Here is a 25,183-nt window from a genome sequence, read left to right as displayed (position 1 = left end):
AAACCTTAATTGTGATTTCTGTTTAAGGGTGTCTTTAAATTATCTGACTCCCTCTGAACATCTGGTACAGCTGGTTTTCACTCACAGTCTTCAAGTTTTGCTAACTCATTTACATTATTAATTTATTAAGTATACTATTTTAATGTTTATCTGTGATATATAAAAATAAGTCAATACAGTACACATTATTGTATTTTATTATTGAAGAACGAGTCTATTAGCTAAAAGCACTGATGCATTGGGCAGGAATTGAACCCAGGAGCTCCTGGGTCACAGGTGAAAATTCCACCACTCAACCAAAACTTCACTCAGTTCACAAGCCTTTCCTTTTTCCATTACAGCAATAATGACAGCAAAATGTATTTAAAACAAGCACTTCAACAAAACCTTTCCAAAATAACCACAAGTGACTGAGGAAAACAATTCGACACCGATGTGTATGAAGTATGTAGAACACGCTACCACTACAAGCTATATAAATATATTTAAAATAATAAATTAATATTGATAATGACATTAAGAAACTTATTATTTTCAGCTACCAAAATTTCCCTTTAATTACATGATTGCATATTAATATTCTGTATTAAGTGCATTTAAAGAAATAAGACAACAGATTAAGTAAAGCTAATATCTAACACACTACAAGTGCCACCTATCGCTCTTCTTTGGCCAGTGATGTTTCTGTGGGCAGTGTACCGCAGTGTGGTATAGTGGCTGCTTCTGTACAGTCCTTGCCTGCTTCAGGCTGTAGCAAGTCTGACTTGTACAATTCCCACAGACACAAACCGGTCAGAGACAAGTGGAATGAACAATATCCAAATAACTCAAAAACTAGACCATAAAATAACTAGAAAAAACTTAGAAAGAAAAAAAAATCCCTACAGTCTCCCCCAGCCCAACCCAACCCCTTTCTAAAACAGCTGCCCTGGAAACAAGCAGCACACGGAGATCTTGAAACTGGCATGAACCCTGACCGCCCCCAGCACCGATTTCCTCACTTCATACATGATGGACACATGAAGCAGCTCCAAAAAAAAGAAAAAAACACAGAGAAAAAATAGTAACATGATACATGAGCTGGAATGTCTGAAGTTTGAGTTGTGAACTTTTCACTTGGCAAACTGCCATTAGCTTTATATTTTGGCATTGTACCGTAGAATCAATAACAAATAATTTAAAAGAAAGTTAAAAATAGTTAATTATGGGATTTAATGTTGAAAAATAAAAAGTGTGCTAGAGTATAAGATGAATATACTGTATCTACTTCACTTCACTGAGTACCAGCCAGAAGTCCCCTCACAGGGACAGTTTGGACCTTGCATGTAAAGTAAATCTGAGGTTACTCACCTAAGGGTTTTTGTTATCTTTGCCACAGGTAGCAATCTCCGTACACACGCCTCTGATGTAGCATATTCACTCATGTCAAAGACATCAATCTCTTTCTCAGACAGCAGGGAGAAATAGGCAAGTGCTGAACACTGGGAAGGTGAGAGTCGTTGTCTTGAATGTTTTACTTTATCCAGAGTCACATTTAACCCATCCATTAAAGACTTGTCCTTCAGTTCACTCAGACAGTGGAAAAGGTTAAAGCATCTTTCAGGAGAAGACTTTCCTCTAATGAGTTTTTTGATTAGTTCTGTTGTTTCCTGTATGTCACTGGAGTGATCTTGTGTGTGTGACAGGAATCCCTTTAGAAGCTCCTGGTTGTTCTTCATTCCCGTTCCCAAGAGGAACCGGACAAACAGGTCAAGGTGACCAGTCCTGCTCTGGATGGCTCTTCTAAGTGCAACTTCATTCAAGTGGAACAGTGTGAAAGCTGGTGGGTTTCCTTTCTTCAGTGGGTTAATATTTTTGTTCTGATGGGAACCTACAACATACAGAGCTGCAAAATACTCCTGGACAGTCAGGTGTAAAAAGCAGTACACCTTTTCCTGAAACAAGACTGACTCTTGTTTAAATATTTCCTTCCACACCCCTGAGTAAAGGGAGGAGTTGTGGAGATCAATGCCATATTTTTTCAAATCTTTTTCATAGAACACTATGATGTTTTTCTCCAGACTTTCAAATGCCAGCTTTCCCAGCTTCAGAATTGCTTCTTGATTTATTTTGAGGACAGTTTCTTTCTTTTCCTTTTGTTCCTTTGCTGTCAGTAAGACAAGCAGAAAGTACGTATAGAAATCTGTCAGTGTTGTTGGATTTGCCCCACTGTTCTCTTCCAAAGTGTGCTCCAGAACAGTAACTACAATCCAGCAGAAAACAGGAACATAGCACAAAATGTAAAGACTCCTCAGTGCCTTTATGTGTGAAATAATTCTGTCTGCTAGAGCTCTGTTCTTACAGTTCTTTCTGATGTACTCTTCCTTCTGCTGGTCTTCAAACCCCTGGACCTCTGTCACCCTGCTGATGAGCTCTGGAGGGATCAGACCTGTTGCAGCTGGTCTGGAAGTGATCCAGATGGAAGCATTAACAGGAAAGTTCCTCTTGATGAGGTTTGTTAACAACACGTCCACTGAAGCTTGCTTTTTCACATCAGACCACCTCTGGTTTGTTTTAAAGTTCAAAGGATGTTTGCTTTCATCCAGACCATCAAAGATGAACAGGACTTTGTGGCTATCTAAAACATTATCAGAAGATTTTATCTCTGGACAGAAACACAGAACCAGTTCCTGTAAACTCATTTTTGATTTGATCAAGTTTAATTCACGGAATGGAAGAAAAAATATAAAATCGAAGTCCTGGTTGTTTTTTCCAGTAGTCCAGTCAAAAATGAATTTCTGCACAGAGAATGTTTTCCCGATGCCAGCAACTCCCTTCATCATTACAGTCCTGATGGGAATGGTCTGTCCTGGCAGTGGCTTGAAAATATCACTGCACATGATGGAGTGGATCTCTGATTTTGAGCTTTTGGAGACAGTTTCTACCTGCATGACCTCATGTCCATGATTCACCTCAACACAGCTGCCCTCAGTTATCCACACGTGTGTAAAGATGTCATCAAGGAGGGTCTGCTCTCCTGGCTTAGCAATTCCCTCAGACACAACTTCAAACTGCGTCTTTAGAGCTTCCTTGTGTTTGTCTTTCAGTGTCTGCAGCCACCCTAAAACAGAAAGAACACGATAGTAAAGACACAGTCTGAGGCTGCAGTAGAAATCGTGACAGTGTGATGTGATGACAGATCTCTTACAGGGACACAAGCTATTGAGGTTTGCAAGTGTGAGACACAATCAGAACAGATGGACACAGATAAAGTCAAGAGTCACAGACACAGTCCATTAGTTGTCCTAGCTGGAGCTCCGGCAGTGACTCCTCATTTTTAATCGCCCTCTGATAGTCATGTCCTGGTCTCTCACAGCCTCACAGACACACCCTCTCATGAAGACAATTTCCTCATGGGATTTATTTTCATTCCTTAGAATGAAGACTGATTCTGCTCTATCCTGGGTATCAGAAAGCCAAGCTGTAGTTCAAGATGCTGACTGACCATTGAGGCAAAAGCCAAATGTGTCATAATATTTATTGCAATTTACTATTCCTTAAAATATCGATCCACTGTATTGACGTGATTGTTGAATTTACTGGAACAATTAGAAGTTGAATTAGTAAAGCAATATTCACACATGGATTAAAATTACACAATAAGTAATTTATTGAAACAACAGCAAAATGTGCACTGCAAACAACAGGAATATATATACAGTGTCTATAGAGCTCCCTTTCAAAATTGTCACCCTTAGTTCCCTTAGAGTAAAGATCAAACACCCTACCCCTCAATATCCAAGTGAAAAATATTCTACAACTTTTTTAGCAAATGAATAGTAGATCTAGAATCTGAAATAGCTTGGTTGGATAAGAGCCCACCTCTTGTAGGAGCGATTCTAAATTAGGTCACGTGTACCCAATCACCTTTAGAATCAGATCTATTTGATTAACAAATTTATTAACAAATAAAGTAACAAAACAGTAACATATACTGTAGGAGAAATATAATGAACTGTAATGAAATTCAAGAAACAAGGGCTATCTGAGTGAACAAAGTAAACCCTTGGTTTAACAGACTAATAGGAGAAAGGCGTTCATTTTCGTTAAATCACAATGGCTTTTTTTCCCAACACAAAATCATATACAGATTATACTTCATGTATTTGTTTTCCCTATCTTTTAACTTATTTTTAAGAATTGCAATCAACCTTATGACATCTTTTCTTGTTTTTTTTATCCTAAATATACAGTACAAGCTCTGTATTTCACACGTCTTAAGTACACTGTTCTGTATAAGATTCACTGAAGTATATGAAACAAACACTAATCATAAGCAATTGACCTACCAGTATAGTGCACCATTGATATTCCAAACTTTTATTTTTAAACCTATGTAGTATCTTTACCTTGTTTTAATATTTTTACATTACATTTTTGTGCATCTTTTTCTTTTCAAATAATATGTAAAAATACAGGACTGCACTACTCTGTAAAACTGCCAGGAGGCACAGTGAATCTTTAATGAATCATTGTGTCTAACATTAGGTTGATTATATTTTAATAATAAAAAAATAATGTTCACCCATTAGTACTTTCCTAAGCTAATCATACAGTACAGTGACACTAATATAATTTTTTGCTGCTTTCATCAAATAGTGTACAAAAGCATTAGCACATTAGTGTTTATTTTACTGATTGTAGACTATATTATATGTTGCAAAGGAACAAGTAATAGGTTTATTCCATGCTGAAAAAAAGAAGAAAGAGAACACAACGTTTCGCCCGTGGAGCCTTCTTCAGGTGTCACACCTGAAGAAGGCTCCACGGCCGAAACATTGTGTTCTCTTTCTTCTTTTTTTCAGCATGGAATAAACCTATTACTTGTTCCTTTGCAGCCTACGCATGCTGAAGCAGCTACCCACCTGAACTATATTATATGTTGTTATGTTATATGTTGGGAGTGTACAGTATTACAACACAGGTTAAGTCTTAGCACTTTCACATTGAAAAAATAAGTAGCTGCTATGTTGGTGGTTATATAATACATCGTATAAGCATTCTAATTATTCTTGGCTTAATTTGTTATGTATTTTGTGTAACTATGCGGCAGTGGAAGGAGCTGCGGTGAATAAGTGAGTCGGTGCCCCGTCTGTGAGGTTAGTGAGAAAATGCGCCGTTATGTGAAGCAGCGCAGCACCGTCGTGTAGAGTGGCGCCCAGGCTGGACTTGCCCTGTCTAACCGGGGTCTAGCCTGGAAAAAGACCCCGCTTGGCGGCGGGGACCAGACTGGATTTACCCTGTTTAACAGGGTCCAGTCTGGGAGAACAGGAAGGGAGCGCAAGGCCAAAAATAAAAATTTAAATTGTGGAAAAATTATATGTCTGCCCCAGTATAGAGACAGAACGGGACAGGGTAAAAGACAAAGAAACAGCCTCACACTCGATTACAATCCCTTCTGGGACTGCCGGTGCACAGATCCTCACCCTGCTTATCTTTTTCGGGGAGGTGCTCAGTGTGCCTTTAAAGAGTTCTCACAGCTGCCGCCCATCTTTCATCAGTGCAGCTGTGATTACAAAGGAGACTTTTTCCTTTTGTACTTCTTCCACACTGAACACACCCCTCGTGTGTAGTGCCACAATTGTTAACTCACATTGTAAGGTTATTACAATGTCTATACTATAATCTTTAATCTATACTATATTATCTAAGGCGGTGCTCTGGTGTCATGAGGAAAAAAAATCATATGTACTGTAGGATTTTGCATACCACTCTTGTGTAGGACAGGCTTCATCATGGCTTTGTAAGTAGAATGAGCCTTTGCTGTTGGAGGAAGAAGAAGATGGGTAGAAATTCAAATGGGGAACCAGTTGCAACAACAAAGTGGAGCATCTGGACCCCAGTGTGCACTGAACTCAATTTAATGAGGGTTTCTAAAGGTAAGAAGACTAAAGGGAAAGTACCAGAGCAAGATCTGGTTCAAGAAGCCCAGCTGAAGCAGCAGTGGAGTTTACATGATCAAGGTCTCAGAGCTCCACAAGAACACATGTGCTCCAGCAGCTGGGACCAGTTAACTGAGGTTCAGCAGCTGTCAGAGTGGGGCTTTTGCAGGAGCAGCAGCTAGTTTATCTTAAAGTAGCAGAGTATAATGACCTGCAACAAGCACAGGTAAAAAAGATATTAGAAAGACCAACAGAGGATATGTGAAAAAATAAATGGATATTGTACTGGAGGTTACAATAAAGTTTTTTTCAGCACTACCACAACAAGGAAACAGTAATGAAGTAAAATTGAAATCTTGGACCTTGAAGAGGCTACTTATTAAAACTGTTTAGTTTTTTTTAGCTCTGTAACAGGGCACCTGGATCTGGGGTAACCTAAGTATATATATTAGGAAACCAGAGGGAGATGTATAGATACTCTAAATACCCGAGGAGAATGTGTGTTCAATCAGCAGGAGGTTATTAGGGGACCGGTGTCTCCTGTGTGAAGCCAGGTTTAACTATGTGAGTATTCAGGGAGTGAACGGTCCTTGTCGGCTCAGGAGAGTCAGACCCTGAGCTGATAAAAGTGTTTCTGTGTCAGCCTGCCAGTAAAAAACAAGACAGAGTGGGCAGACCAGCCAAAATGGCAGAATTGAGGTCTCATTTCACTACTTTTTTCATAAGGTACAAGAAAGCTATACAGTTAAAGTTATTAGAGTTAAAATGGTTAAATACAATGATATACAGTAGGTCCACATGCAACGCAAAAGATCCAGTCAAGTCAAGTCAGGAGTTAATGTGTGTAATTCCCTAACATTCAGTTACCATCAAAGGGGAATCTGTCACAGACTCCTTAGGTTTTAAATGCAATTCTAAGTGATTTAAATTGACCATTTTTTCCCTTCAGCGCAGTGTTCAGCAGGTGACAATTTAAAGAGTCAAAGCATACAGCATTGGGAGACCCTGAAAGAAATTGACTATTTTAGTCCTGAAAAAAGCAGACTATGAGTGGACCTGATACAGGTACATCCTTTTCCTTTGTTACATAAGGCTCAACATTATCCTCTGCACATCATCTTGAGCTTTTTTGCTGAAAATTGTGAGAAACCTGTAATGTAGTTATGTCAGGGAAACACTTCAGTGATTTGATTTTATTAATTACTGTTTATTTTCTGTTTCATTACTGAACAGTACAGTGTAGGGTAATGAAATGTATAAATGTAGTATGAAATGTAATATATTGATACAGCTGTTTGAAGGAGCTGGTTTGAGGTGTCTAAGAATTTAGAGACAGTGGTTAACATCTATCTAATGAAAACATTCATTCAGATCTCAGATGCTTTGAAGAAACTGAGGTGCTTTCCGAGTTGTAGTGGTACTGACACCAGTAGTGAGACATGCTTGTCCAGATCACTGTCACCCGTAAAGATCAGATTCAAGTTATTTAAACCTTATTCAGAGAGTTTGCCATTCTGTTGTTTTTAGGAAACTCTGATTTCCTGTATAGAGAATCCCTTGGTTAAAAGCAGTCTCGCCTGGTCAGAAGATATATTTTTAGAATAGGGAGACAGGTTCCATTCACAGATTCCCATTCCCTCAAGAAGGCAGCAGCTACTCAGCTACAGTTTCACATAAGTTCTCACTAACTCACTGGTACTGACCAGAGCAAGGAAATCAGATCATATCATCCTTGTTCTAGCAAAGCATCATCTCAGACAAGCAATTTCCACCGAAAGCTTTAAAATAGATCTTAAAACCCTTCTTTACGAACAAGCCTATCAACTTTACTATTACTAATTTCCTATCTTTTTCCTTCTTAGATATTAAGTTTCCTGACTTCTTTTTTAAGCTTTTCTTTTTGTGAAGTACATTGAAATTAATTGGAATGAAATATGCTATAATAAAATAAAAATATTGTTATAGTTATTATTAGAGATTGGAGGTCATTCTCTTTAGTGCAGAAGGAAGGTCTATCTCTCTTATTGCTCTGTACAGGTGTTATATAGCAGTTCAATACTTAGTCTGGGGTTTTTCTGATTGGTCAGGTGTCTCTAATTGTGTTAACACTCAAGTATATTCTTAGCATATCTTTACAATTTGGCAGTTGTGATGAGCCCTGGGACAACACAACTGCAAGGTGCAGTCTCAGTCAGAGCTCGGGAACAGGAATCCACAGGGAGGCCAGGCTAATAGGGAAATGCTCTCCAGACAGAGCGGACACAGGATGCCTGGCAGGAAGGAGACTGGGAAGAGAAAAGTACCCCGACAGCCTGAGAGAAAAGGGTGAAGAAGAGAAAAGAGCCAGAAAGGCGTCAGGAAAGAGGACAGAGAAAAGAAAAACCTAAAGTGCCAGAGCAGGGCTCTTAGGGAATAAAACAGGATGAGGCTGCACGGGGAGAGGCCCCGAGGTCCTGGACAACAGAAGATGCCTCCTGGAAGTGGTTCAGAACTGCAAGGGAAGGAGGCCAGCAGAGAAGAGTCCAAGGCTCCAGGGTGGGGGCCAGGAGATGCCATGCAGTCAGGAACTGAGTGCTGCAGGGCAGAGAAAATCTTTGAGAGGAGCTGAATCAAACTGGAACTGGAGTCAGAACAGACTGATTCAGCGATGAAAGGTGAGGGTGGTCAGCGTCCAGCCCAGTGATCACAGCCCTGGCAAATCAGCCCGTTGACAGTAATTGGGCAGCCTCTGCATCAGAGAGGAATCTGTTGTTGAGCTCCCAAAAAAGGTGGACACTTTGATATCTCGGTTTTGGAACGGATACGTGGTGCTGACCTCCAAGGGAAAACAAGGGATACAACTTCGAAGTTAAATCCTGGTGTCGAGAACCAAAGACAGGGTGCAGACAGGCTTTGGAATCCAGGGCAGGACAACAACCCAGAGAAGCTGGTGAGGCATCTGCCCAGGGAACCAGAGAACAGGAGTGCAGACAGGATGGGTGAAATGAATACAAATGAAGCTGAGAACAAAAAACACTAGTGCACAGAAAGGGAGTGAAGTAAGTGAAATGAACAATGACAAAGCACTGTTAAAGCAGTGGCTCAGCATTAAATAGGGAAAGCATAACTGAGTAATTAATTGTTAATTACTACTTAATACAGATCAGTGAAGGAAAGACAGGCTTGTGCAGCTGGTCCTGGAAAATCATGAGCCCTCATGAGAAAGTAAGTTTCTCAGGGTGAATGCTAGCTGAGAGACACCATATTGGTGCGATCGTAACAGGGCTATTATAGAATTAATAGTTATTAGAGATTTTAAAGCTTTTATTAAATATTTCTAAAAATCCAAGACAATATGACCCAAGACAATGGGTCAGACGTCACTAACATTCCAATCTGGATGAGGGACCTAGAGGGTATCAAGATATATATCTACTGACATCCCAGTCAATCACCAACTGTGATTTCCTGTTTTATAAGGTTGCACACAACTCATTTAATTGGTTGGCTCACTGGCTTCTCTCTCCAGCTAACCTGGCAATCTGGCTTTTCCCACAATGTGACTGCAATAGTCTGAGTCAGGATTTGTTCAAAGACTTCAGGCTGAGAGAGTGCAACAGTAAAAAACAGAAGAAATCTTGTTTTTCCTAAACCAGTTGTTATGTTTTGCCTTTTTGGCTCTTCTTTTGTCAGCATTCTGAATATCCAAGCATATTCAGTAAAAAGCTACAGTTCAAACTAACATTGTCTTCCATGGTCTCACTTTGCCTGACCCAAGCAGATGACTATGCACAGACTGTTTTAGAGACTTAAGTTCAGTAAGATGCTAAAAGTCCCTGCAGAGCTGTTCTCAGCAATGTGAGGCAAAGCTCTCTCTCCTCCTTTCTCTCCACCAGGACACTCCCAGCACAGAGCAAGCAACTGGAGAAACTACAGCAAATACTTTGCTCAACTCTGACATCAGCAGGAAGTTCAAATTCATCCATGGCCACAAGTTCCTTGATCTTTGAGTACAAAACTTCTACAGTATATTAACATTACAATTCTCAAGTTTAACTATTATTTCGGACACGTTTGATAAAGTAGTTCAGGTTAGTACATGCATATTTTCTTGTCTTTGGGAATATGAATGTGATTTAACCACTGATATATGATATTTTTACGAATACGCCCCTGTGCATAACAGGGAGCTTGGCTGCCCAGGCTCAGCCAGCAACTGTTGCGTGATGCCGGAGAACTGGGTTCGAGCCACAGTGGTGGAGGCCCAACCTGAGGTGGGAGCAGTGAGGGCACATGCCCAGAGAACCCAAATCCGTTACAATATATACATATGATACTGATATATGAGATTCATATAACCTACGATATAGACAATAATAATAGTTATTTGCTCATCTTTAATCCCTGAGTGAATGATCAACAATTAATATTACAGCAGATTGATTCACAAATATATTCTTTTACTCTTGTTAGTTTGTTATGTATGTTTTAGTGTTGTATCAACAAAGTGTTTACTGTATATTTAGAAATCCATGTGTAAGACTTTAAATTATTTGTTGTTTAATTGCTTCCAGTTGCCAAAGCACACTCATACGTACACACTGACCTGGTCTGTCCTTCTCCTGAGAGACACTCTCATACACTAACCTGTTTGGTCAGTCTGGAATCCTCCTGTACAGAAATCCTCAGGTTCACCTGTCACAGCCCTCCTCACATCCTGAACATACAGAGTAGAGAATTGGCAGATTTTAAAGGAATCATGAGACCTGAAGCTTTCATAGAAACACAATGACAGCACCTATAGTGATAACAGTTCCACAGTAAGAATAAAAGACCATCCTTCAGTGTTTCTGTACTGAGATACTGAGTTGTGGTCACTAATGTATTACACTGTATAGTACATGTGAAATAATATAGCACACAGTCAATGAGCTGCCCTCAGTGATGAGTGTGTATTAATTCAGCCACACAGAACACTACAGATCTCTGTCTGTGAGCACAGGGAACAGATGGCACAGCACAGAGACACACAGAGTCACTCAACCCTTACAGGTTCACTGTGAATCAGCTGGTGAAGAGAGTGTCAATATTCAGCACAGGTCTGATTTAGAGAGTGTGACTGAAGTCTCTTACCTGTGTCATTACCTGTTCTGACATAAAAAAGGTGTCATGGCCCCTGTGTTCCTGCACTGAACACAGACTGCAGATGAGAGTCTGATCAGTCTTACAGAAAAGCTCAAGAGCTCTGTGGTGCTGCTGACACAGACTGGGTTCCTGGTCTCCACTGATGTCCACCAGTCTGTGTTTCTGCAGGGCTGGGACTGTGTAGTGCTGTCGAACATGTGTCTCACAATAAGATGCTGGGCAGACATGGCAGTATTTCACAGCTCTGATCTTCTTGTGAGTGCAGAAATCACAGAATACATCTCCATGGCCAGCAGATCTGTGGACAAACAAATGATGAGGATTCTTCACATTGTGCCTTTAACTCAGAGACAGAGAGTCACAAAAGTCATGCAGAATCCCTCTATACTACTCCTTACACAAACAAAATACAGGCACAAGAATTCATGCCAGGAGAAGAAAGGGAGGAAATACAGAGTTCAAGACAGGAAAGACATACAGAACTCAGGACAAGATGATACACACCCTCAAGTTAAAAAAAAGTAATTCTGTTGCTGTTACATGTTTAATAGGAATGTATGTTTTTCCTAAATCATTATTCTAAAATGTGAACTGTCCTCTCAGAAATATATATGGTTTTGCCTCTGAAATTATGTTTACTTCTGTGAATTTTTAAAAAATTTAAATTTTATTTTTTTATTTTATTTTAATTTAAAATTGAATGTTATATCAATTTCTTTAAAACAACAGCACCAGATCATTTAATTTGGAAAACTAACAAGTTCAGCTATTTTTTATTATTTAGAGCTTTCCAGCTTCTCCTGGGTTCAGACCCTCTAGACACAGCTGTCCAGTCTGAAGCGATGAAACAACAGCTGATCCTGAACAGTGCCTTTCGCAGAAAATAAAAGTATTGAAAGTGAGACGTGATCCAGTTCACACAATCTTATCTCATGACCAACAGATAGATACACTCAATACACAATAATGACTTCACCTTGGGTCAGAGGCGATGGGTCCTTCTCTGAACTCTATTGGTGGATTCATTGAGACGTCACTCTTTATGGACACACAGCTGGACACTGGTGACCCTGGTCTATCCAGCTTGACTCTGTGAACAGCACAGACACAAACACCTAACGTTATTCAGCTGAATAGTCAATAACACTCTTACAAGATTGCACAAGTACAGTTCTTTTAGCACTCGGAGATAAACATTCGTGCTTCATCCAGTGCTTGATCTCTTTTTGAGCCCAAGGCTGTATCTGGTTACTCTCCTCTGGACTAACTGCAGAGCAGTAATCTGTTTGTCACCAAAACATTATACACAATAACCAAGGTCTAAACAACAGTGTACACAGTTGTAAATGAGGCCTCACAATGTGTTGTACAACTTTAACAGAATGTCCTTCAATAAATTCTTTTAACTGTACAGATGCAGCCATTCAAAATGGGTGAGGTATTTCTCGGCATACCGCGACACGCCCGCCGGGGTATCACGCGGTTCACGTGTGTCACGTGACTAACTATCCAGCGTCGCCTTGTAAAACCGCCAGGGGGAGCTTAACCTCTCATGTACAGCATTTGAGCCTTTAATTTTGAACTGTGTATTACATCATGTTAATCATCAGTCATTAAAATGTTGGTATATTTTATGAAAGCAAGATTGCTCAGTTGGACAAAAGTACACAACCTACCTTTATCAGAAATATTTATGCATCAAAGCCTTTACTGAAGATATTACTAATAGTATTAATAATGGATGACTTTGGACAAGCTGTATACTCAAAGTATAATTTCTTTAGCACATTTGTACAAGCACTTGGAATCTGTCCAAGCCATACTTTGTCAGGCATTTTGTTTTACTTCAGCGGGCATAAAAACGTCCTTGCTTTTAACAGGGCGTTTCATAATTTCTAACTACGAAAATGATTTAAAATGCGACACCTATCATGAAAAGAAAAAAATACACACCAGTATTCCATTTCTCCCTAAACTTTGTAAGCTTCGAAGTCTTTAACTAACGTGATACCGGAGTCAACAAGCATACTTTTAGAATTTGATTAAAAGGGAATATAATATGGAATCGCGTATCTCAAGAATTTAATAACGGTATGATTATATCCGTGTACTGTGGCAGGGCTGTGTAGGGCTGTTTCGCCTGCCTGTTCATGCGAGCTGTCTTGTAGCCTACTGGTCTAGGTGTGTGACTACCAACTGGCAGGTTGTGTGTTTGAATCCAGCTGGTGCTGGACCTTTCAGTTTTATTTATTTATTTTTTAATCGCGTAACATAAACATATTACCGTATGCAAACTGTACTGTATACAATATGTATATGTATATTTAATGTCTTAACTGTGCCCGTTTAGGTATTGAATATTCATATCTAATTTTACCACTGAAGGGAAATCTTAACATAAACATACAGTATATGGCTGGTCTCGGTACTTTAAAGAAAAAAATACACACCAGTATTCCATTTCTCCCTAAACATTGTAAGCTTCGAAGTCTTTAACTAACGTGATACCGGAGTCAACAAGCATACTTTTAGAATTTGATTAAAAGGGAATATAATATGGAATCGCGTATCTCAAGAAATTAATAACGATATAATTATATTCATGTTGCAAAAGAACTGCAACGGACATAAAAACTCCCTTGCTTTTAACAGAGCGTTCCATAATTTCTAACTACGAAAATGCCAGGTGAAAGGATTTGTAAACATATTTTGTTAAAGCAAGTCAGTTTTTTCCGCAACACATAAAATACATTTTTCCAAGAAAGTTTAGCCTTTGTCACTAATGAAACCACTAAATAAAGACATAAATATAGAAATCTTAAGATTTGTTTTATTTAATGTTGGTAGCAGGATGAACTGTCAGAGTGTATATTTTGTCGCAAAGTTGCTGCAAGATGTTAACAGTGAAAAAGGTATTTAGAAATGAGTTATTTCAAGATGAAAAAGAAAACATACACGAAACATGGTTTCATTACGACCAGAATCGGTCTTGAGATATTTTTAACTTGATTTACAGTATTTGAGAGGTAGTCTTAACACCGATACTACAGTGCTTAAGTACTGCTCACGTATATGTTTCTTCAAATTACTTTTGAGCAACTAATAAGAAGCGCGAAACGGTATGCGTTTTAGTTTCGTTTTGTGCTGGGACTCGTGGATTGATTAGAGATATCAAGTACATACAAGTCATTTTTTAAATGTTGTAGTTAGTCTTGAAAAAATGTTACGAGTACATCATCTATCAACAATTACACAGGTTCTGTTTCCATATTGCGGATTTTGGTTAGGTATTATCAAATCCAGTGGTGCTGTGTGTTAGTTTACTGAGTCCCATGTCACATGGTCTGTGATTGAAACCTGTAAAACCGGTTTAATTCGTCACAGCCAGCACTCTTCAGGTGTGAGGATCTTCTGCTCAGAATGAAACGCTAAAATGTTTGTGTATATTCTAATGGTAGTGGGGGCAGGGTGTGTGGGAACAGGTTTGGTTGAAATTGCATTGGAGATCTATGTTCTTCACACCTGAAACATTTTCTCTGAAAGCATTTTCTTCGCAGTTTAACCGATCTTGTTACAGCATGTTACAGTTTACTATTATTAACCATATTAATTTTAAGTGCTTAATGTAAAATCTTGTAAAAATATATTTTCATTGTTCAAATATACATTAAGTCTGACTATCATATAATAAGTTAAATACAAAACTAAAGAAAAAATAGGGTTAAATATAATTCAAAATATTTTGCTAACAATGTTAACTGTTTATGAATAATAAAATGTATTAACTAAGGAGTAGGATGGCACAGTTGTTAGTATGTTTTTTGTTTTGTTTCTTTTTCATAAATACAACAGTAGTACCTGATGTCTCAGTGGCTTTCAAAATTAAATTATGCATGCAAACCTGTGAACTAGAAAGATAACTAAGATATCCATCCATTATATTCCATAATATCCATGAAATATATGGCGCTGAAATATGTGTGACGCAGTGGTGGCCTGACACGGTGAGGTGCCCTGGCAGCTGTGTGATACAGTGGTGGTCGGGTATGTAGAGGTGCGCTGGCAGCTGTGTGGTGTGACGCAGTGGTGGCCTGGCACGGTGAGGTGCGCTAGCAGCTGTGTGGTGTGATGCTGTGGTGGCCTGCACGGTGAGGTGCGCTGGCAGCTGTGTGATGCAGTGGTGGCCTGGCACGGTGAGGTGCGCTGGCAGCTGTGTGGTGTTTCGCAGTGGTGGAAATGTTCACCATGTTTCACCATGCTGAAAATGTTTGTACCAGACTTTTTTGAGGCCTGTTTAATTGTGTCTGAAGTCTGATGTTGTAAATTTTATTGTTAAAAAGATCCATGAAAATGTCACTACTAAAGTTAGCTGATACTGTTGGTATTGTAAGTGGCAAGTTGAGCTCATATTTTAGATTTTGTGTAGTTGCTAGTGTAGCGGCGAGGCTTAATAATAAGGCAGAATTAAGTGTTCTGAGCCTTCCCAAATGAGGCCCCATTTCTCTGTTCATCTCTGTGGTGCAGCCACAGAGAAACTATTCATGCAAGATGTTTTCTTTTGATAAGGACAGCTCCCAAAGGGGGATGCACTTAGCTAAGCCTGGCTATCATGATCAATGGTCATCCATTGGCGCCTATCTGTTTAGGGAGTGCCAGTTGGACATCTGGACTGCATTACTAAGTGTCAGGAGTAAGTGACTCATATCTCACCTTGATCAACCAATCAGGGACTGGTAGGGCCGAGTAACCCACGTGGGACTCTGATGCCCATGGAACTTTCAGCCAATCAATGAGCTGAAGTTCCTCCAGGTAAAAACAGGCAACACAGAGAGCCTGCAAGATTCAGATTCAGATTCAGATTCAGATTCAGATTCAACAATTCTAAAGGGAATTCAAAGGAGAATCCCAAGGGCAGGACATTCTCGCAGCGTGCCTCCTGACCATCCTGAGACTCAGCCCGGACAACCACGGAACGGCCAGTGTGTCCGAGTGCCAGAACTTTCCTTTGTTCTAAGAGTCTAGAGTGGAGGTTGCCAGAGAGTAACCAGCAGCAGGCCTCGTGAACAGGTCGGAACTGTGGAAAGCTGAATCAATATTCAGAACTAGCTCTTCATCAGGAACGAACCGGTCCTCTTCCTGACTTGCTGGGACCCACAGTCATCTTTTCTCCTGTGCACAAACACTAACTAGCCGGTCAGTGAGCATCAGCAGCGCACCGTCGCAAGCCGCACAGCACAGCCTGGCACGGAGCCAGAGAGCGCGGATTGGACAGCAACAGCCTGCAACTGTTTCTTTGTGCCCGCAAGAGATCTGAATCCCCAAAGATTGGATGAGTATTCAACTTCAATGCATTACAGCTCGTGAATTCAATTGTTATCCCAACCAGTTGATATCAATTTAATTCCTAAGAGTTATGTACTTGTTTGAGTATCTAATGTAGAAGTTATAACCAAGTTCATTTATGAAACGGTCTCAACGAATGATATACTGAACGTATGTCCTCTTGATATGTGTAACACTTTGTAACTGATTGAATATATACCTTTTGTATTCTGATAACCCTCTCGATAAGATCTGTTAAGTTTATATGCATATTCTATGTATTAATAAATGTATCCTCGTGTATTAGTACCTGTGTGTGCGCGTTGTTTGAGTTATGTTGCATGGTTGGATTCTAAAGCCATCAAAAGAATCAACTTTGTGATTTACTGCTACAATTAATAATTGTCTCAGTAAATGCCCAAACCCTACAGAACTGGTGCCTTCAGAGAGCCACTATGATTACATATTTGGCGTCCCTGAACCGGTTTTCCCTACATTATTTGGCGTCCCTGGGTCAGTTTAATCTACACTAGCATGGACTGTGTGTTGGATGCACATGAATATATTCATTATATGCCAGCGCACCTCACCGTGCCAGGCCACCACTGCGTCACAACACACAGCTGCCAGCGCACCTCACCGTGCCAGGCCACCACTGCGTCACACCACACAGCTGCCAGCGCACCTCACCGTGCCAGGCCACCACTGCGTCACATAGCTGCAAGCGCACCTCACCGTGCCAGGCCACCACTGCATCATACAGCTGCCAGGGCACCTCACCGTGTCAGGCCACCACTGCGTCACACCACACAGCTGCCAGCGCAACTCACCGTGCCCGGCCACCACTGCGTCACACCACACAGCTGCCAGCGCACCTCACCGTGCCAGGCCACCACTGCATCACCCACCTGCCAGCGCACCTCACCGTGCCCGGCCACCACTGCATCACACAGCTGCCAGCGCACTTCACCGTGCCAGGCCACAACTGCGCCACACCACACAGCTGTCAGCGCACCTCACCGTGCCAGGCCACCACTGCATCACCCACCTGCCAGCGCACCTCACCGTGCCATGCCACCAGCTGCGTCAAACCACACAGCTGCCAGCGCAACTCACCGTGCCAGGCCACCACTGCATCACACAGCTGCCAGCGCACCTCACCGTGCCAGGCCACCACTGCGTCACATAGCTGCAAGCGCACCTCACCGTGCCAGGCCACCACTGCATCATACAGCTGCCAGGGCACCTCACCGTGTCAGGCCACCACTGCGTAACACCACATAGCTGCCAGCGCACCTCACCATGCCAGGCCATCACTGAGTCAGAGATTAAATAAAACCTCACTCGCACCAAACAAATTTATATTTCTAAATATCACAACATGATCGAATTTAAGTCATTTTAATAACAATGAATAGTCACCTAGGCGTTACAATATAAACATTTATATTGATTTAAATAACGTTTTGATTTAAATCGCAAATGTGGGTTTAAATATATGTGTTTTTTGATTCACAATCAGACAAATGCAACATAAATTGATATCTTTGTCTTCTAAGTATCTTAATAAACTTTCAGCATAGCTTTCTCCCCGTTTAGATTTATTTTGGGATCAAACGTGCAAAGATTAGATTGTAATCATTTTTATTTTTTAAATACATTTTAGAAAAGTGTATCTATACTAAAAAGCTGTACACCACCTGCTATAAAGATACATATTGTAATACTTTCGGGTTCGGATAGGACAGACACAAGAACTCAGACTTGCGGAGTTAAAGCAAGTTAAAGCCTTGATTTTAAATATCACCTTTAAAAGTGGCATCTCAAAGCAAAGTAAATACCCAACACTGATTGTACCCATCTGTCATGCTAATAAAGCAGCTTGAATTGAATTGAGAGAGGGGGGGGGGGTATATTTGCTTTGTGTATAAAGTACATTGTGAATGTTTTCACAGCCTTCACTTTGTCGTTTTTATGCCATTTTTTGACCACGCACGAATATTCCTATGTCCGTATCTTCGCAAGGGAATCAGTGTGAATTTTAATACTAATTAAATGACCACGGGCACTTTCCACCCCCTCTACATTCTCAGAGTAGAACAGAATAACCTTCTAATGAAAGACGGTCCACCCCCCACGGACAGGAAAAGTGCCCACAGGCACTTAAACTTAATATGGTCAGTAACAGTAAACAGTAACATGGTCAGAAGGAGCACGTACAAACGTTTTCGAAATAACCACATGTAAGACTCTGATGCTTAAAATGTTTAGGGAGAAAGTGAAATACTGGTGTGTATTTTTTCTTTAAACTACCAATACCAGCCATATACAGTCTGTAACGTAGGGATTTCTATATGTCTTTATTTAGTGGTTACATTAGTGACAAAGGCTAAACTTTTAGCTTCAGTAACGTGTACATATCTCCCCTTTTTATAAAACGACTTGGTTGAAAACTGTTCCAGAGCCACTGTTGTTTCATCAGTGAAAAGTACATCATGAAATGCCTCTCCCTGTTCAATCCACTGGAAAAAAGAAAAGGAGCATAAAGCTTCTGATGGTCATAAATGATATTCATTTAGGAGCAGCATCAGAGGTATGTTTTTAACTGCACTGCATTGGAGAGAATACCATAGTGTGTTTTTTTTTACTCCCTGGCGAAAACTGGCTTCCAGAAGAATCAGTATGGCTCAGAGATTAAATAAAACTTCACAGACATTAACGAAGAGCATAACGCGTGTACTGTATACACTGCAAGTACAACCCAACTCTCTGCAGGAGTGCTGGCTGTGACAAATTGAACCGGTTTCACGGGTATTTTCAAAGTAGGAGGCGAGATTTCCAGCGAAAGACACCCCCCCCCCTCAAAAACCCAGTAAATACAGTACTTACTAGTTAAAGGCTAGGCTCCCGACTACGGCGAAAGGAACCCTTCTTTCATTAGAAGACAATGAACATATTTTAGCCCTGAATGAATTAATAGCAAACATGGTTTACATAAAAGACATTTTTCCAAGAAATTTTAGCCTTTGTCACTAATGAAACCACTAAATAAAGACATAAATATAAAAATCTTAAGATTTTTAAAATACATGACTTTGCTAAAATTTATTTGAAAATAAAAACAATTACAACCGCCAGGGGAGAGAGAGAACAGGGGAGGGATGTTGGTTTTGCATAAGGGGCGAGGCTATGGAAATTAGGTCTGTTTGGGAATGTGTAGTTACATGTTCTGGCTGTTTGTGAATTATCGTTGTTGAGTATGGAGTGTTGAGGTATTGATTTTGTGTAATGCTAATGCTTTATGTTGAAAATTGAGGTGGATTTTGTTTATGATAAACAGGATAAACTGGGATGGGAGGAAGGTTTGGTTTTGCATAAGGGGCGGGATTATGATAATTGAAGGACTTTGCAAGAGTAAAATGGTTTGATTATTTGATTTTGTATTGTGGTTGTTATCTATGTTTTTGGTTGGTATTATGTTTATATGGTTGTTTTTGTTGGTTGGTTGTTATTATGGTTATTAATAATACGATCTATAGTTGAAATCTGAGCCTAAATAAAAAGAAAAAGCAAGTGATTAGGTTTATGAGCAATCTAATTACTTATTCGTTTAAAACGCTATATAAAATAAAGTTTATTATTAATTTGCTGGACAGAGCGGTGAACATTATTATGCATAAGACAAAGATAACGATCCTGATCAGTTTAGAAATCTGTGTACGCTGTAAGGTTTTTACTTCTTAAACTTTTAAAATACACGTTTTGAATAGAAAGAAATCCTCTTCCTGGTACAGTATGTATAGCAAACCAGCACGTCTTTTTTCTCCAATCAGAGGGGTGTCAGATGGTGTCAGCCAATCACCATTCTGAAGCCCTACCATAATCTCTGGTATGGGGAGACCCCAGAATTCTGTCCCATAGTTTAGACAGATGATAGATACTTTTATTGATCCCGTGAGGGAAATAAAGTAAATCATTTTCATTTTAGGAAATTATTAAATGCTCGGTTAAAAGCAAAGGAGATCTGTTATAGTGGACATAAAAACAAGAGTTTGCTATGGCGTTATTGGAAACACAAATTTAACAAAAAAGCGCTGGCATTATATCCTAGAAAACACAGACCGGGAGAATGCCCGCAGCGTAAAAGAAAATGCCTGATGAACTAGGGATTGGACAGTTTCCAAATGCTTGTACAATCGATGGAAATGTTCAAATAAATGTGCAAAAGAAATAAACAAAATAATCATTCATTTCTTTATCATATTGGGTAGCTAATGTCCTCTCTTTGCTAGTTAGTGGCTGTGTTTCTGCGTTGGGTAGCAACGGGTGACTGTTCTCAGGCGGAAGATGTAAACAGCTTAATGTTCGTGTTAAATAATTTTTTTAAATTAAAATTCATTCTATACAGCAATCGCATATTTGGGTACCGTTTCATAAAACTTTCATGCTTAAAATGTTTAGGGAGAAATGGAAGACTGGTGTGTATTTTTTCTTTAAACTACCAAGACCAGCCATACACAGTACAGTTTACATACATACAGTAATGTTTATGTTCCTAAATTATTATCGTTTATGACCTTCAGATGCGTTATGCTCCTCTTCTTTTTATGCTCAGCTACTAAAATTTCCCTTTAGTGGTAAAATCCATATAAATATTCAAAACTAAGCGGATTAAAATGTGCACAGTAAAGACATTAAATGATTAAATCTTTGCACTACCAACCAATGCACCACGAGTGCCCCTGTCTGTCATTTTGGCCAGCCAATCACTTGCCCTGCGGTGCCCTCCGGTGCCCCGCAGTGGCTTGTGGGTAGGTTACTGTACCGCAGGTTTTTACCGCGCATTTTGAATGGCTGCATCTGTATACTGTATCCTCACATTCTGTGTGTCTTTTTTGTTTTCCCAAATCGTCTAACAACAAATTATATTGTTCTATGTTACGCAGGAATCAAGTGTTTTTCTACTTCTACCAGTGTCTGTCTCCTAGTGCACGCCACCCTGTTGACTCAGACTGCACTGACCAGGATCCACTGTGAGGACGAGGGGCTGGACTTTCTAAATCCATAACTACTATATCAGAATAATGGACACACCCCTATTGACAATAATAATTACAGATGCCAAATCCACCATCATCATCAAGATGTCATCAATCTGCTGCCTAGACAACGAACATGGAGCTCAACTCCATAAAACAAGGATCACATTTTTGTGTAAATGACAAAGTGTCCATTGGAGCTCCTCTCCCCCACTCTACTGTTTGATCCGTTTTGAGAAATTCATGTTCTATATTCTGCTGCTCATCACTCCCATGATCAATTACAGCTCACTGCTCCTTCCCCTGTGTTTCCGTGATCGTGTCTGGAGTGGATACACAGTCTTTCATCCTTTAGTCAGCAGAAAATACTAGTTGCAGAAATGTGTTTTTGTTTTCAGCAATCTAGTCTTTATTCATCTTAACTTTTCACAGAAAATAAAAGTATTGAAAGTGAGACGTGATCCAGTTCACACAATCTTATCTCATGACCAACAGACAGATACACTCAATAGACAATAGTGACCTCACCTTGGGTCAGAGGCAAAGCCTCCACCTCTGAACTCTATTGGTGGATTCATTGACCAGTCACTCTTCATGGACAAACAGCTGGGCACTGATGACTGTGGTCTCTCCAGCTTGACCCTGTGAACAGCACAGACAGAATACAGAAAGTGGAATGAGTAGCCCTTTGCAAAATGGAGAGATTGTTTTGGCACGGAACGGTTTACATAAGAAGCTTATTCCATTCTGCAAGATTAATATGTGTCTCTCTGCTGCACAGCCCTCAATGCCCCTTTCCCTCTTCATGGCCTGAAGGAAACAGCCTATAGGGGGCAGCACACTTTCCCAGTGTGTGAACATGAGCCTGAACTCCAGGGTGTTTCTGCTGTTTTTTTTAAATGGAGCAGCTCAGAGAGCCTGGAGTCACTTTTCTACTGGAGAGGCAGAGCTGCTGAGCTGAAGTCACATACATATCTGGCTCTGGCCTGGGATCATTGACCTGGTCTCCTGACCCGGCTTTAGAGAATTTTAGAACAGACATTTGCTGTTGTACGTGAAACCACAGAAATAGCTAGAAGGCAGGACAACATGAACAAGAATAGCCACTGGACCATAAGTAGAATGCGGACACTTAAATCCCATTCATGGTAATAACGTGGCTATAAAAACCTTCATAAAACTGTTGCAATTTGGGGCACTGTGGGAAATACATCTTGTGTGTGTCTCCTTCAGTGTTCTCTGGAAATGGCAATTTCTGTTACAATTAAACTCATCTCAAACCTGCACTGGACTGCTCTGTGACTGCTTGAAACCTACAGTACACAGTGACTAAATTCAAACAAATTGTACAACATTTTAAATGACTGCTGCTTTATCTGATCTGATGACTTTCAGTGGAAAACAAAATATAGAAACTGGAATGAATACTCTTTTGTAAAATGAATAACTTTTTGACACAAAAAGGAGTACATAACCATTTGCTTCTGATTTTTAATTTTGAGAATTGCTGGTGAGACAGTGGATTCTGTCTCTATTAATCCTACCATCCATCCTGTAGAATTATTAAATCTGGCTCTGCTGAGCTGCCTGTCTCTAGGTTCTGAATTCTGGTTTGGATTCTAAAACTGTCCTTCCATTAACTTTCCTTCTCCCCAACTGGACAATAGGCTGAAGTACAGTGACCATTCCTGTCCATTTGGACACTCTTGTTCAGTATTCCTGTCTCTGATGTTCAGTAGTGGCTGTGCTGGTATTAGAGCTGTTCTCCCACTTCACCTCCAGACCTCACAGCCCCTTTCCCTCTTCATGGCCTAAAGGAAAGAGCCTATAGGGGGCAGCACACAGTCCCAGTGTGAGAACATGAGCCTGAACGCCGGTGTGTTTCTGCTGGTTTCCAGACTGGAGCAGCTCTGGAGCCTGAACTTTTCTACTGCAGAGTCAGAGCTGCTCAGCTGAAGTCACACATTGATCATGTTGTTGGTGATATTGAAGGTCTGCGTGATGAATCAGTAATACATTTTACCTGGGATCTACTCATCCCTTATTACTCTGGTCCTTCACAAGTTCAGATCATATATTCAATTAAATCACATATTAAATCCTTCTATAGTCCAATTTAAATCATAGATCTTGTAAAACCAACAGGAATTCAGTATAACCAGAATGTGATCATTTAAAATCCAGTAATTCAAGTAGTGTTCCAGATTCAGACAGCTAAACCACAGTCATTAATGGATGCCATTGAGCCTTTCTGGACAGTTTGGTAGTTAGTAACCAACTGATCCAAGGATCTCTGGCTGTGTTTTTCCTGAAAGACACCAGTGTGTCAGTATCACCCACATGGCTAGGCTGCTTGTTCCTGACTCTACCAACCTTTTGTGCAAAGAAGGGCCTCCTGTTCTCAGTTTGAAATGCACTTCTCTGTAGTTTCAACACATGTCCTTCACAGTGTATATCTTCGCAGGGCTTTTTAACTCCTTCTCTCTGGGCTCAAATTTCTGGTTTGGACTCTAAAACACTCTGTCCATTAACTTCCTCTCTCCCCACTGGACACTAAGCTGAAGTACAGTGGCCATGTGTGTCCATTCAGACACTCTTGTTCAGTGTTTAAGTGTCTGTCTCTTGCTGCCTATGTGATTTCCAGGTGTGGCTGTGCAGGTAGTATTGTGCATCACTGTTGACAGTGATTTAGCTCACTGGCTTGAGTGTGTCAGCGTCTTTAGGATTCTATAATCTTGAATCAGACTCCTCTTAGCCACTCTTATAAGATTAGAAATGTTTGGTTCTTTTAACCTTCAATATTACATAATCATTTGAGCCCAGAGTTGTATCTTGGTCCTCATCTCTGGACTAAATCTCAAGCAGCTCAAAATATACAATGATCTCAACTTAAGCACAATTATACACAGTGTCCATATTGAAACAAAATTATATACAATTTTAAATAAGGCCTTACTGGTGGTTTATACAATTTTAGCAAAATGTCTTTCAATAAATTCCTTGCTTTTAATTATATAACCTAACATTCTGTGTTTCCGGCCAGCTTTGAATATAGATAACGAGCAGGTGGATGGATCTTGTACATCTTGAGGTGAAGAGGCACTGATGTCTTGAACATAGAATCGATGAAGATGGCAGGTTCAGGCAAGATAGCAGTTCTGGCCTGAACTACATTCCCCACAAATTTCAAGTTCAATATTTTATTGCCATAACAACTAGTTGCATAAAATCTGGTTTGGTGAACTCATACTATTAAAAACATACAATACAAATACAGATGCAGCCATTCAAAGTGAGCGGTACAGACACGTACTGCAGGTAAGATGACACGGGGTACCGCGGTGCGTGATTGGTTGACCGACAGGGGCACTCGTGGTCCGTTGGTCTGTCATAGAAAGACTTACTGTAAACGTCTTTACTGTGCCCGTTGTAGATATTGAATTTTACCACTGAAGGGAAATCTTAGTAGCTGAGCATAAAAAGAATAGGAGCATACTGTAACGCGTGTGAAGGCCATAAACAATATTAATTTTGGAATGTAAACATACAGTATATAGCTGGTCTTGGTACTTTAAAGAAAAAAATACACACCAGTATTCCATTTCTCCCTAAACTTTGTAAGCTTCGAAGTCTTTAACTAACGTGATACCGGAGTCAACAAGCATACTTTTAGAATTTGATTAAAAGGGAATATAATATGGAATCGCGTATCTCAAGAATTTAATAACGGTATGATTATATCCGTGTACTGCGGCAGGGCTGTGTAGGGCTGTTTCG

General features: G+C 40.1%; 2 protein-coding genes across 27 annotated transcripts in view; one reads left to right on the top strand and one right to left on the bottom strand.

Moving 5' to 3' along the window:
* LOC148646745 (NACHT, LRR and PYD domains-containing protein 3-like) overlaps positions 1–25,183 on the top strand; it is a 2,700,574-nt gene that overhangs the window by 689,107 nt on the left and 1,986,284 nt on the right. The gene's annotated exons all lie outside the window — the stretch shown is intronic.
* LOC148646773 (NACHT, LRR and PYD domains-containing protein 3-like) overlaps positions 1–25,183 on the bottom strand; it is a 305,400-nt gene that overhangs the window by 147,823 nt on the left and 132,394 nt on the right. For 19 of the 26 annotated variants that reach the window (XM_088608552.1, XM_088608551.1, XM_088608550.1 and 16 more), the window contains exons 3-7: positions 21,935–22,048; positions 12,022–12,135; positions 11,034–11,343; positions 10,548–10,617; positions 1,351–3,100 (exon numbers count right to left, since the gene is read on the bottom strand). The exons of 4 other annotated variants lie outside the window; for them this stretch is intronic. In XM_088608552.1, coding sequence (XP_088464678.1) covers positions 1,351–3,100; positions 10,548–10,617; positions 11,034–11,343; positions 12,022–12,135; positions 21,935–22,048 — 2,358 coding nt within the window. The remainder of the gene's footprint in view (positions 1–1,350; positions 3,101–10,547; positions 10,618–11,033; positions 11,344–12,021; positions 12,136–21,934; positions 22,049–25,183) is intronic. 3 more of the 26 variants (XM_088608544.1, XM_088608557.1, XM_088608545.1) reach the window with 2 other exon arrangements.

This window comes from Lepisosteus platostomus, chromosome 16, assembly GCF_059453375.1.
Source record: "Lepisosteus platostomus isolate fLepPlt1 chromosome 16, fLepPlt1.hap1, whole genome shotgun sequence".
Lineage (NCBI taxonomy): Eukaryota > Metazoa > Chordata > Actinopteri > Semionotiformes > Lepisosteidae > Lepisosteus > Lepisosteus platostomus.
This window is presented reverse-complemented; position numbering and strand designations above follow the sequence as displayed.